We start from the raw sequence: 12,943 nt of genomic DNA on the forward strand, positions 1-12,943 counted from the left end.
AGCCCATTTCGTCCCATCCCAATCCCCAATCCCCATCACACAGCCTCAGAGACACCAGCCACATCGCCACATTGCCACCGGATGCTGAGCCAGAAATGCAGCTTGACTATTTTTAATTACCGGGCAACATCTGCTCCATCTTGAGCTCCAGCTGCCATCCGATGTGGGGTGGCCTTCAGAGGTGGGCAGTGTGCGAGATTTTACCCAGGTGGGGTACAAGAGCTAAATAAAAAAGTACCCATGCTCACATAATATTAAAAAAATCAAAGGATTGTTTTTCAATAAACAACGTAATTAAAAAATATTCCTTTTCATGAACATTTTTAGAGATCGTCAACAAGAGTGATATCAAGAGCACAAAAAAAATTGAAAATAATTTGGACTAAAAACTTCTACATTTTCGAATCACCTTTAAAAATGGTATATAAAATCTAAAATGATATTTCGGTCCCTCATAAAATATTGCTAATTATTTGTACCTAGGTGTACTCCCAGATATTTTCCACCTCTGGCTTCCTGGCATCGGCACTGTAATTGTTATGGTTTGTCATGGGGCTGCGGATGGGATGGGCTGAGATTGGGACTGGGAATCGGGACTGTTCATGGGGAACACTCAAAATAAAATCCTATAAAACCCTAACTCATCTAGCTCACCATTAATTTGTGGCTTACCTTTATCTAGAACATTAAACGTTGTACATTAATAAAAAGAAAACTAGTTTTTTGAATTTCAAAATATATAATAATGTAATTTTCTGCATTTTAAGAACTGTTCTTGATTTTAAAAAAAGTTCTAGATATTTTATTTTTTTATTTATGGACTAAGGACACTTTTTGTTCAGTGTAGGCATGCCGCATGCGAATCAATTACATATTACAGCCGTCGCAGCGATTAACTGCAGTGACTTTAGAGAACTGTTCAACACTAACCTGTTCGAGCCGAGTCGATGCCGCTTTCATTAAAGTGCAAATTATGACTTGCCAGTTCCGCCAGGTGTGTGCCCGCCTGGCCTATTTGTCTTGAGTGGCCCGGCTTTGCTGGGAAAGAGCCACCGGGGCGTTTGGTTTAGGCCAAAGATGGGGCTCTGCCCTTTATGTATGAAGTTATCAACGCCGTGCTTCCAGATCCACATTATTTACCGCACTTGCAACATTAATTGCTACCTGCAGTTGTAAATGATTCGATGGCATTTCTTTTCAGTTTTAAATCTATATAAAGGTACACAAGAGAGGAAGCAATTATTGAAACACCCATGGAAAATTACAATATTAATTTTATATTTAATAACATTTATTAAAAATAATAACCGTTCCATTCGGAAATTAAATGTAATGGATTCAATCCAAGTAGTTTCTTTCGGCTCAAATGAATGGTAAAAATTAAAAGGCACATGACTTCACTACATTATCCGAAGAAAGTTTAAAAAGGTTGCCTCTCTTACATTTTTTAAAGCTAATATTTCTGCTCTTTGAAGAGCAATAAGGAACCAAATGAATCACATGTACCACAACAAATTACAAGCACTTCATGCAGCGAATGTTTTCGATGAAGCTAAGGTTGTAGCCCTCAATCTCCAGCATTTGGTGCTGAATATCCTCCTCGATGTGTTTATAGGCCATGTGCCAGCAACAGGAGCTGCTGCGCTTCATGTTTATGATGCTGCATAGAGAGGACAATGAAATTGATTACGGCAATGAATACATCAGCATAAGATTAGGTAAATACCGGCACAAGTACTTCATCACATCGTACATGTGATTCAGCTTATCACACCTCATCATTTTAGACATCTGCTGGTGGATAATCTCAACGTCGGTTGGCTTGGGCACCTCCTCGCGGCTGACCCATTCGTTCAGCATGCTCTTGTAGTTGGGCCCCATCAGGATGTCGGGCACTTCGGTCTCGGGCCGGGAGATGTACTCCAGAATAGAGGGATGCATGTACTTGGCCAGTGACCCGATATAGTCCGCCACAACCTGATCTGGTTGGATGCAATGCTCCTGTTCCTGGCGATCCTTACGCTTTCGCATACGTGCCTCAGCTGCCCGGGAAGTAGAAGGTTTAAGATCGCTGGCGCTTAGGGGACTCACATTGGGTGAACGGCTGCGTTTCATCAAAGGCGGTGATGAAGGCCTCACAAAATGGAAAGGTACTGCTTTCTTGACAGCATGTTCATCCAATTCCAGATACTCATCCTTATGGGCAAGCACCTCGAGGCGTATATCCTCCGGCAGCTGAGCCAGAATATCTTCATCAAACTCAGGATTACTTGGCTTAGCAGGTTCATTTCGAACTATATCCCCGTTTAGAGTTTTCTTCCCCGCCGCTGCTGCCGTGAGCATGCTCATCACGTTCCTGGACTCCCGAGGTTTGACTTCATCCACTAGTGGCTTATCTGCAAAAGGTTGAATACCTTTATCATCGTTTAACGACTTTATGCCCCCCGCTGCCGCCGTCAACATGGTCATGACATTAGTAAGTTCCCGGGGTATTGGTTTAGGTTCAGCAGATAGTTTCTCCACCACAGGTTTATCTAAAGGTAATGCAGGCGGTATATTACTATAAAACCTTCGCTAGGCAGATAACAATGGAATTGAATACCTTTCTTCATCTCTGTTAACTTGACAAACATCTGCTTGATGATGTTATCCTTTCGAACTTCGTTGGCATCCTCCAGCTTGGTCAGGTGTATGCCAATACCACGCAGCTCGTGGGGCGGGAGATCAGCTTCTTTCATTAAGTTGAGGACTTGCGAGGTGATTACATTCACATCATCCGTGGCATGCTTAATCATCGAGGACTTGTTGATGGTATCGCAGACTCCGTGGCCCATGTACTTGGAGGTTTCGACTGGCGCCTCGGCAGCACGCACCATGATCTTTAGATTGATGGACTTGGTCTTGCGCTTGATCTCAATCAGGCGCTTGGTAACCTCCTCGCTGAGCTGCCGTAGAAATTGTTCACACTCGGCCGAATTGGTGAAGCGAATGCCAAAATTCATCTCGGCAGAAACCGTTTTGCGGGTCTAAAAGGAAAGTAAATTGTTTTAATATAAATAAGATTACACAAAAGCAGTGCCGAAGCCAACCTGCTCATAGGCCAAAGGACGGTCATCAATTCCTCTGCAGTTCTGGAATAAATTCTGACCGAGCTTCTTGCCCAGCACCGATTCCAGCTTCTCCAGCGATGTGTTTTGAACGTCTCCACAAGTATGCAGGCCAGCCTGCTTGAGTTTGTGGCTCATGCTGCTGCCCACTCCTGGCAGTGTTTCCAGATCCATGGGCGCCATATAGGCCAATACGTCCTGCTTGGAGTCCAACAAGAACTGGCCGTTTGGCTTGGCCTCCTTGGTGGCCATGCGGGCCAGCAATCTAAAAGGATGCGCGTTTTTAATATGAATTTTTAATTCAGGTACTCACTACCCACTTATTGCCTGCCACTCCCGCTGAACACGGGCATCCCGTCTTGGTGTGCACCTCCTGCCTTAGATGCCCCACGAAAGCCATCACGTCCACCTTTAGGTCGTTTACCACATCGGTTAGTTCCACGAACATTTCGTCGCAACTCACAGCCTCGATGTTCAATGTATACTGAGCCACTGTGTCGTACAGGGTACTGGCCACCTCCTTGTAGCCTTCGAAGTCGTACGGGATCGTCTTAAGCTCCGGACAGAGCTTTAGGGCCTGGCCCACGAACATGCCATTGCGGATGCCCTTTGCCCGAGCCTCGTAGCTGCAGGAGGCGATCTCCGAGAGCGACATCTTCTTGTCAAAGCCCGAACGCACTTTTTCCGCCCTGTCTTCATCGTGGAAGTGCTTCTCAAAGCGCTGGGCGAAGAGCTCCTGTTCGACCTTTCTGTCCGCCTGCGGGTGCACGGGCACATCGGTGGCTGCACTTCCCCCTTTCGAATGTGTCACCGCAATGGGCCATCCTCGGAGCTCAGGACGGGATCTCAGGCCCACGGAGACAAAGAAGCAGTCCATGTCGATGTGCATTACATAGCGATCAGAACCGATGCGTTGGCATTTTGTGAGGGACTGTAGAAGCTCCCTTTTTGGAAAACCCTTGGTGCCATGATCCTGACGCAACTGACAGACATACTGCTTGAAGCCAGCTCCCAGGGTGGCGATGTGGTGCAGGCGGGAGTTCTTGTAGAACTCACTCAGAAAGTTTGGATCTGCGGCGGTACGGGCAACAGTTGAAGTATTCGACGTGGTGGATAAGTTGGTGATCTTGGATTCGGACAGACTGGCCTCCTTTTCCGGCGATGTGGCCACCGCCTGCTGCAGCTCCTTCAGAATCCCGCCCAGCTTTGTTTCCAGTTCATCCTTGGGGGGATCCACCTCCATTTTGCTCTCATTTACACTGGTGCTACTGGTTTTACCAAAGTTGAGCCTGGGCTGCGAGGTCTTCTGGTTGGTATACAGCAGATATGGCTTGTAGTCCAATATCTTCCCGTTTGCCAGGCAATCCACCACCCACTTGGCGCTGATGAACTTACTGAGATTCATGTTCCTGACCTTGACATCCGGCACAACGGAGGCGATTGTGAACGTCGTGTGACTCCGTTCGTAGTGGTGGAAGGTCCCTCCGTGCACCATCATGATCCGCTTTAGTTCATCTGCCGACGGGTTGGTCAGGCCGTTCACAAAAATGGAAATTCCCTGAAAGAGGTCGCTCTTGCGAAAGGGGTCGCTGGCTGCTGCGAATTGCTCCTCCAATTTGGATTTCTTGGCCTCGAAGTAGCCGCCCTGGAAAGGAGCATTAAGGTATGTGGTGTGCACTTTCATTATAGCCTTACCCATTCACTGAAACCATTATCGTCGTCGCGCACCATTGTAGAACTCGTTAAATCATTAAAAAGGCTTAAAACCAATTTAATTTCACAAATCCAATGCCGCGCCGCTCAGCTGTCACTTTTGCACTTTTTGGCGCCAGTCTGGCAACTCTCGATCTACACTGGCGCGATAAAAATTTTACGAGGGGGTTTTAAAAGAGTTTGTGTCCTGGAGGTTGTATTTAATAATATTTTAAAAACGACTTATATTTCATTTAGTACATTTATTTATATTCATTCATTTATATTATATTCATTTAGTTACAAATATGAAGAGGCTGTTTGCCAAAATTCCATTTCGGCGCTACCCAACACTCTCGACTGGTTTTGCGATATCGATAACAGCGTTGCTTGTGTCTGTCTATCGTTGTGCGATACATTTTGTTTATGTTATAAGAATTAAGCAAAATGTGGAAATACGGTCAAAATCAAGGTAACCAGGGACCAGCGGGCGCCGGCGGAGGAGGCGGTGGACCGAACATGATGCCCATGGGCGGATTTGGCATGCAGCACGGCAATATGCAGCAGATGCACATGTCGCCGCAGCACCAGCAGCAGCAACAACAAATGGGCATGATGGTAAGGAATATATGCATTTCTAGCTTTAAGCAGGATTATGTCGCAAGTGTGTTCTCCCGAAGACCTTAAAAAATATATGGTTTGTAACTAAGTTCAATTTTCTTATACAGATGAATCCCCAAGGACCTGGAGGTCCTGGCGGCCTAATGCCCGGCATGTCGCCGCAACACCAAATGCAACAGCAGCAGCAGCAGATGATGCACCAGCAACAGATGATAATGCCCCAGCAAGGAGTGGGCGTTGGAGTGGGAGTGGGAATGGGCGGCGGAGTGGGAATGGGAGGAGGAGGGGGCGTGGTGCCCCAACAGCAGCAGCAGCAGCAGCCCCAACAAAACATGCCCCAGCAACCAAACATTCCCCAACAGCAGCAGCAGCAACTCAATCCCGGTGGCGGTGGAATTCCTCCTGGCGGCGCCGGCGGCAACAATAATATGCTCGCCATCTCCCAGCAAAATCCCCACAAGGAGATCAACATTGTACAGCTTTCACGGCTGGGCCAGGAAACGGTGCAGGACATCGCCTCGCGCTTCCAGGAGGTATTCGCCTCGCTCAAGAACATCCAGCCCACTTCGCACAGGGACAACAGCGCCGAGAAGAAGGTGCAGGAGTACTTCCGCACCATCAGGCTGCTCTTCAAGAGGGTCCGCATTATTTACGAGAAGTGCAACGACGCCGGCATGGATTACATGAGCGCCGAAAGCCTGATCCCCTACCGCGATGAGCCGGAACCGAGAATCGAGCCATCGCAGTGCGATGAGTACCGAAAAGTCCTGCAGGAGAACCACGAACTTATAGAGACCGTGAAGCTCAAGAACAGGCAGCTGCGCGAGATCATCGATAGGACGCGCATAATCATCTGGGAGATCAACACTATGCTAGCCATGCGGCGCTCCTAGGTTTACGGATTCTAGATATGTATTAACACTTAAATAAAACTACAAAACATTGTCAACAAGGAATGGTAATTTCTTTTATTTGGTGTTTTTTGTGTTTAAAGTGAGAGCTCAGAAATCTTGAGAACTGTACATAACAGCTTCAAAGATGTTCCCTGATCTTAAATTATTATTATAATAATTATAATTCAAAATGAATTCCGAATAAAGTTTCGGCTGGGAAATTGAATTCAAAAAGTGCGGGAAGCGGTTCGATAACAATGGCATACCTGCTGCGAACTATCGAAACCAAGCCATCGATAAATGGCTGCGAGGAAGAAGCAGAGTTTGTTGTGGGCGACAGCGAGATTTTAACACCTAATTAACGAGATTTAAAAAAACTAACTATAATTTAGCGAATCAGAGTCAAACAAAACATCGGCAGACATGGCGAAAATGGCATTTCAGCACCAGGCCGGCACGGCGATGGAGTGTTTGAGTGTGAGTTGTGAATGACTGAAACCTGGCTCACACGCACACGGGCCCATGCGTGTGTGTTGGTGAAATTGGGTCGCTGGAGCAAACAAAAAAATAGAAGCCACTTTCATATTTCAACTCGTACTCCATCTTACAATCCACAGATTCCCATCACGCTGCACAAGGAGAAGGACTACGACCAGGAGGGACGCGAGATTCTCAAGTGCGGCTTCAAGATCGGCGGGGGAATCGACCAGGACTACAAGAAGAGTCCCCAAGGATACACGGATTATGTGAGAAGATGCTAGGGAAACTGAGGCTTTAAGGCACTCATTTAATGTACTTCCTCTTCGAAAACAGGGCATCTATGTGACCGAAGTTCACGAGGGCAGTCCCGCCGCTCGAGCCGGTCTGCGGATCCACGACAAGATCCTCCAGTGCAATGGCTACGACTTCACCATGGTCACGCACAAAAAGGCCGTGAGCTACATCCGGAAAAACCCCATACTCAACATGCTGGTGGCCCGCAAGGGCGTGACCTCCACATAAGTGGTCCCCGGAGCAGGGTCTCCACTGACTCCAGCAGTATTGAAGCGGCATTTAAACTAACCCTCCACCGCCTCTCCTGGCCAAGGATCTCTTTGCCCTTGCAACCTATCCGACTACTTAGATATACCTTATTATATATATATATATTCATAACTTATGCATATCGCACACACATGTAGCCAGCCGTAAATGTAGCACCTATAGTATTGCTTCTTGTTGACTTCGATTTCGGTTTCCCTGCCTTCCCCATCACTTGTTGAACGAATCGCCAAGCTCCCGAGCATAGAACAGATTGCCAAATACCGATATAAACAAACAGTTCCGCAGACATCAGACTCGAATATAAACAATTTTGTACTTTTATATGTGCAGACCATTCCAAAAAGCAAACCGAAGCAAATGACGAACGCAGAGTTGTTGAAACAAACATACATTCATAGTACATACTTGTGATAAATGACTTTAACTGTGCAGATATGTGCGAAGAAAGCGCATCACCTAAGTTTTATAAATTGAGTTTTTAATGTTAAATTGCATTTGAATAAATGTTTGCTAAATAAATGTGCGAAATATATTATATTAAAGGGATTTTCTTTTGAATTTAGGTTGTAGATTAGTTATATTAGATTCGCCTCTTTAGATTAAGATCTGACTTTTATAGTTATGTTTACCTGGTCAAATCTCCCAGTGCTTACCTTGGCTGCGACCTTAATTACAACCAGCGGTCACCAAACAACGTCAATGGGCACAAAATTACATGACAACAGCGAAAAGCCTTTTTTAATTACAAAGTACTTTGGATTTACATACACACACTTGCACACATCGAAAAGAGGGGATACTAGACGAAATTTGGAAAGAAATATACACAACTAGAGGCAAATAGAAATTGCTACCTGAGCCATCATCAGGAACTTGCAGAGGGGCAGGAACGGGAAGACTACTCTACTTGTCGGCATAACCATTGGGGTTTTGGCTCTGCCAGCGCCACGTGTCCTCGCACATCTTGTCGATGCCCCGCACGGCCTTCCAGCCCAGCTTCTGAGCCGCCAGCGTGGCGTCCGCATAGCAGGTGGCCACATCCCCGGAGCGTCGGTCCACCAGCGTGTAGTTGACCTTCTTGCCGGAGGCCTTCTCGAACGCCTTCACCATATCCAGCACCGAGTAGCCCACGCCGGTGCCCAGGTTGTAGGCGAAGAAACCCGTCTCCGCGATGTTGCGCAGCTTGTCCAGCGCCTGCACATGTCCCTCGGCCAGGTCCACGATGTGGATGTAGTCGCGCACTCCGGTGCCGTCGTGCGTGGGAAAGTCGCTGCCGTAGACGCTCAGGCTGGGACGCCGGCCCACGGCCACCTGGGCAATGTAGGGCATCAGGTTGTTGGGCTCGCCGTTCGGATCCTCGCCAATCCGCCCGCTGATGTGGGCACCCACCGGGTTGAAGTAGCGCAGCGAGACCACGGCCCAGCGCTAAGGAGACATTGTTAGTGGGAATGCCAAAGCAGAGATAGAAATGACAGCCCACCTTGTCTGACTTGCACAGATCCTTGAGAATCTCCTCGGTGAAGTATTTGGTCTTGCCGTACGGCGATGTGCAGTTGCCCGTCGGATGCTCCTCGGTCACGGGCAGGAACTTGGGCTCTCCGTAGACGGTGGCACTGGAGCTGTACACGAACTTGAACACGTTGTTGTCGGCCATCGCCTCCAGCAGGACATTGGTGCCGGTCATGTTGTTGTGGTAGTACTGCAGGGGGATGCGGCAGGACTCGCCAACGGCCTTCAGGGCGGCAAAGTGGGCCACCATGTCGATTTTGTGCTGTACAGGAAAAAATAATTGATTAGTAATGATATAACTATGTACTCTCTTATAATAAACTATTTTTATTAGCTTAATTAGTTTGTCAACGACCCAACGAAGGTTATTCAATAGCAAATAAATATTTTATAAATAGCCGAGTTGATTAGGAAGAATTCCACTATGACAAATACTGCAAAATCTATTCAGTAATCAGTACGCGTAAACACATATATACTTTTGTGTGCATTTACTCCGTTGTGACGCCTAAACTTTTGGTCTAAAAATATGAAAATCGTTAAGTATGAGCATAAGCTTTGGGCTCACACAAAGCTCACAGATATTTCATGGCTGTTTGGGCAATAACATGTTTTTTTAATGCTTCAACGAGTACAAATAAACCGTTTTGAAATGGAAAACTGACTGCAGCTAAAGAAAACCCCCCTTTAAGCGAGAATCTTGTGTACTAAGTACGTGAAAACCTGCCTAGATTAGCGAATTCCCCTGGCAATGAGTGCATGTAAACATGGTAATCTAATTCTTTGACCTCCCCCATATTCTGGAGTGCAGCGTACGTGCTAGGGAGCCACTGTGGATGTGGATGCCAGCGCACCAAGTCGATGCCGACCTCGCCAAGTGGGTCTCTTCCGTTCAGGGTCGATTCGTCGGAAGTGCCCGACCACTTGAGCAAACAAACAAGCGCAAACGAGAAAAAAGCTGATAGCGCGCATGCCAGATAAGGCTGATTGAATGGTATCCAGTTGGCACTTATGTGCGCATGTAGAACCCCCAAACTGCTGACGTGCCCGTCGCCACTAGCTCACCTCCTGGAAGACGGAGCGCACTTGCTCCCGGTCCGTGATGTCCACGCGGTAGAAGTTGACCTTCTTGCCGGTGATCTCCTGCACCCGGCTCAAGGCCTCCGGCAGCTTGGCAGCTCCGCTGCTGTAGGCATTGCACAGGTTGTCCACGCAGATGACGTTGTAGCCCGCGTTGAGCATCTCGAGGACCGTGTGGGAGCCAATGTAGCCGGCTCCTCCGGTGACCAGAACGGTGGGTGGGGCCATCCTGGGGTGGCGAAACAGAAAAACACGCAAAATTAGGCCACACGAGCGCGGAATTCTCATTGACGTCACCAAAAAACGTTCTGCAGGCGTGCCATTGGCAAAAAAAAAACCGCCTCACTCACCTGTTTTACAGGTGATTATGGTAGAGATGCCCCGAGCGGTGATTCAGATACAGATTGGCCAGACGGGCAGTGCGTGCCCTTGGAACTTGAACGCTTCGTAATCGGATGGCGATGCCTAAGACGTAGACCTCCGTGGGGATTGCAGATGGAGATGGTGCTGAATGTTGATGCCAAAGATCGCTGACCGTTGAGTGTTAACGCTAGCGCTTCCTAACCCGTTTCTCGCACTCGCTCACTCAGCTGTTTGCTCGCACGTCTGTTTTGATCCGCGGTCGCTTGCCAAATGAGCTCTTGGAGAGCCCCACATAGCCTATTTAACTTTTAACTTGTTCTCGCTTCTCCGAGTCGCGTTTCTTATCAGCAGGTTGGGTGCTCCAATGTCACTCCGTTTCGAGTGCTAGCTGCAGGCTGGCTGGGTCTGCGGGCGGGCGGGGTCGCCCTCGAAGTGCATCCTTATCGCCGCTGACCTTTGACTTCCGATTCCCAGCCCGTTTATGCAATTTGCAAGTGCTTTTGCCTCGCTCTCTTCGCTGAAAAATAGGTAAACAAAGGCGCGGCGTTGCCAGTCGGCGGGGTTCGCCGGCGCTGCCACATCCGCTGACTTTGTCAAGTGGTAACGATTTTCGTGTAAGGTATTTGACAGAACTAATTTCCGAGATCCGGCATCACTAACAATTGCTTATCTACATTTACGTGTAGATAATCTCTTTACATTACATTGCTCTTTTAACGGAAATTTTATTCAAAATTGAATTTTCAATTTAAATTTAAATTAGAATGTATTTTCGTGACTAATGCGAATTTGTTAACCATCCTAAAGTTGTCAAAAAAGTAGGTATCTCCTTTTTGGTGACCCAAATTCCCTTCAAATTTTTAATGATAGGCGAAAGTGAACGTGCTCAAAACGCCTTGAAAAAGACCTCAGTTTGTTTCATTTACAACTTAATTCAGAATGTATTTGCGCAGCTACGAGTCGCTCAATGAAGTGCCCCTGCCTTTAGTTCTGAATGAATGGAATGCATGAATGGATCGAAAGCTTTAGAGCTTTAACCCAGATTGGATTTCCACAATCTTCAGTGGTTTTTGATTATCGTTAGATGGATCTATTGGGCAACTGCTAAACGTGGAAGAACTCTGTTATGTTTTAAGTACTTGATACAAATTTCTTCATTACAACCATTCCAACACAATCGTTTATCATCAAGAAACGGATCGATTCTCAAACGCAGAAAAACACACTCGATAAGGCAGGCCATATAAGGCATGTACTGTGTGTACACTTTCAGACTCTCGGGCACACACACACAGACGGACAATTGAGGATCCGGCCGACACATAACCGGAAATGAGTTAGTTGAACTTCCGTCATCGCTCGCCTCTGGATGGCGCTGGCCTGCAATATTTTTATGTGAGCGACAATAATTTGCACAGTCACAGAAACAGAAATGGAAACAGAAATGGAAATGGAAAGAGAAAGACGGAGCGGAGAAGTCTCGAAGTGGAAGTGGTCGTTCCTACAGTTATGTACATCATAATATAGTGCGGTCTGGTCTACATAGAGGCAGTACGGCACACACTCAAGCTCCCAATCCAATCCAATCTGCGTACATATGACATTATGGGGCGAGCATTATGGTTATGGCATCGCAGCATTATCAGTTCAGACCGAGAATCACGATTCGGGCGGTGCTGGTCTGGTGGGGTTAAGGTTTTCGGGGGGTCTGGTCAGGCCCGAAAGCTAAATTCGTATTTTTGGATTTTGTCGGGCAGGCGACCTGAAGATTGCGCACTTTGATATGCCTCTTACATACTTGAGTAACTCGAGCCTTAACAGAGATACAAAAAAATCTGAAATACTGCATATGGTTGATCTAAAACTTACATGTTCATGTACTATTTTAAAGTAACTGCTATGAACCCACTAACTTTTTTCATCATATGATTTAAATAGTTTGTTTAATCAGAAATACTGCATATGGTTGATCTTAAACTTACATGTTCATGTACTATTTTAAAGTAAGTGCTAACAACTAACATTTGTGAAGATATGATTTAAGTAGTTTGTATAAATCAGAAATTCTGCATATGGTTGATCTAAAGTTTACATTTTCCAGTACTATTTTAACGTAACTGCTAAGAACCCACTAACTTTTTTCATAATATGATTTAAATAGTTTGTAAAAAGGATTGCTTTGTAAACTTTTAATTCCCACACTCCTTTAATAACCCATGCCAAAGTGTACACGCATGGAACGAATAGAATTTACTTCGTTAGATTAAATGTAAATTTCGGTTATCCATCTTAATAAAACCAATTTTCCGCATTATTGTTTACGCCCGATAATCATCTGTGTTCTGAGTACTGTGAGAAGGCCCACCCCACATACGACCGGCACTTCAATTTGATTTCGGGGCGGGAAAAACGGGGAAATAGTGAAAGTGCTGCACTTTTCACATGGCCCTGATCCGACGGAGACCGACTTGTACTCGGCCACCATAAATGCTTATCACAAATTAAGCAATTTATATTTTGTGGCGTTTTTCTTTTTTTTCGCCTGGCAGAACCCGCATGGCCCGACTGAAAGTTTTTCAATTCCTAAATTGAAGATATGGAAAATGGAATTCATAACGCACATATAATTAGCCA

The 12,943-nt window shown here is 46.3% G+C and overlaps 4 protein-coding genes across 4 annotated transcripts; 2 read left to right on the forward strand and 2 right to left on the reverse strand.

Annotated features, from left to right (window-relative positions):
• Positions 1–1,306: 1,306 nt before the first annotated feature.
• On the reverse strand, positions 1,307–4,939 carry LOC119554766 (DNA repair protein REV1). Its single transcript, XM_037865804.1, has 6 exons — positions 4,803–4,939; positions 3,428–4,752; positions 3,090–3,372; positions 2,603–3,026; positions 1,727–2,534; positions 1,307–1,660 (listed from the first exon to the last, which is right to left on the reverse strand). Exons 1-6 carry the CDS (start codon positions 4,836–4,838, stop codon positions 1,516–1,518), a joined length of 3,021 nt encoding a protein of 1,006 aa, XP_037721732.1. The 5' UTR covers positions 4,839–4,939; the 3' UTR covers positions 1,307–1,515.
• Positions 4,940–5,203: 264 nt separating this feature from the next.
• Positions 5,204–6,376, forward strand: LOC119553405 (mediator of RNA polymerase II transcription subunit 30). Its single transcript, XM_037863777.1, has 2 exons — positions 5,204–5,417; positions 5,528–6,376. The coding sequence occupies exons 1-2, from the start codon at positions 5,247–5,249 to the stop codon at positions 6,311–6,313; spliced, it is 957 nt and encodes a 318-aa protein (XP_037719705.1). The 5' UTR covers positions 5,204–5,246; the 3' UTR covers positions 6,314–6,376.
• Positions 6,377–6,627: 251 nt separating this feature from the next.
• On the forward strand, positions 6,628–7,899 carry LOC119554068 (tax1-binding protein 3 homolog). The gene is made up of 3 exons (XM_037864810.1): positions 6,628–6,790; positions 6,931–7,059; positions 7,127–7,899. The coding sequence occupies exons 1-3, from the start codon at positions 6,737–6,739 to the stop codon at positions 7,313–7,315; spliced, it is 372 nt and encodes a 123-aa protein (XP_037720738.1). The 5' UTR covers positions 6,628–6,736; the 3' UTR covers positions 7,316–7,899.
• Positions 7,900–8,068: 169 nt separating this feature from the next.
• On the reverse strand, positions 8,069–10,792 carry LOC119554067 (UDP-glucose 4-epimerase). Its single transcript, XM_037864809.1, has 4 exons — positions 10,297–10,792; positions 9,932–10,175; positions 8,838–9,128; positions 8,069–8,782 (listed from the first exon to the last, which is right to left on the reverse strand). The coding sequence occupies exons 2-4, from the start codon at positions 10,172–10,174 to the stop codon at positions 8,261–8,263; spliced, it is 1,056 nt and encodes a 351-aa protein (XP_037720737.1). The 5' UTR covers position 10,175; positions 10,297–10,792; the 3' UTR covers positions 8,069–8,260.
• Positions 10,793–12,943: the final 2,151 nt, after the last annotated feature.

The sequence above is a fragment of the Drosophila subpulchrella genome, chromosome 3L, assembly GCF_014743375.2.
Source record: "Drosophila subpulchrella strain 33 F10 #4 breed RU33 chromosome 3L, RU_Dsub_v1.1 Primary Assembly, whole genome shotgun sequence".
In the NCBI taxonomy this organism is placed as follows: Eukaryota; Metazoa; Arthropoda; class Insecta; order Diptera; family Drosophilidae; genus Drosophila; species Drosophila subpulchrella.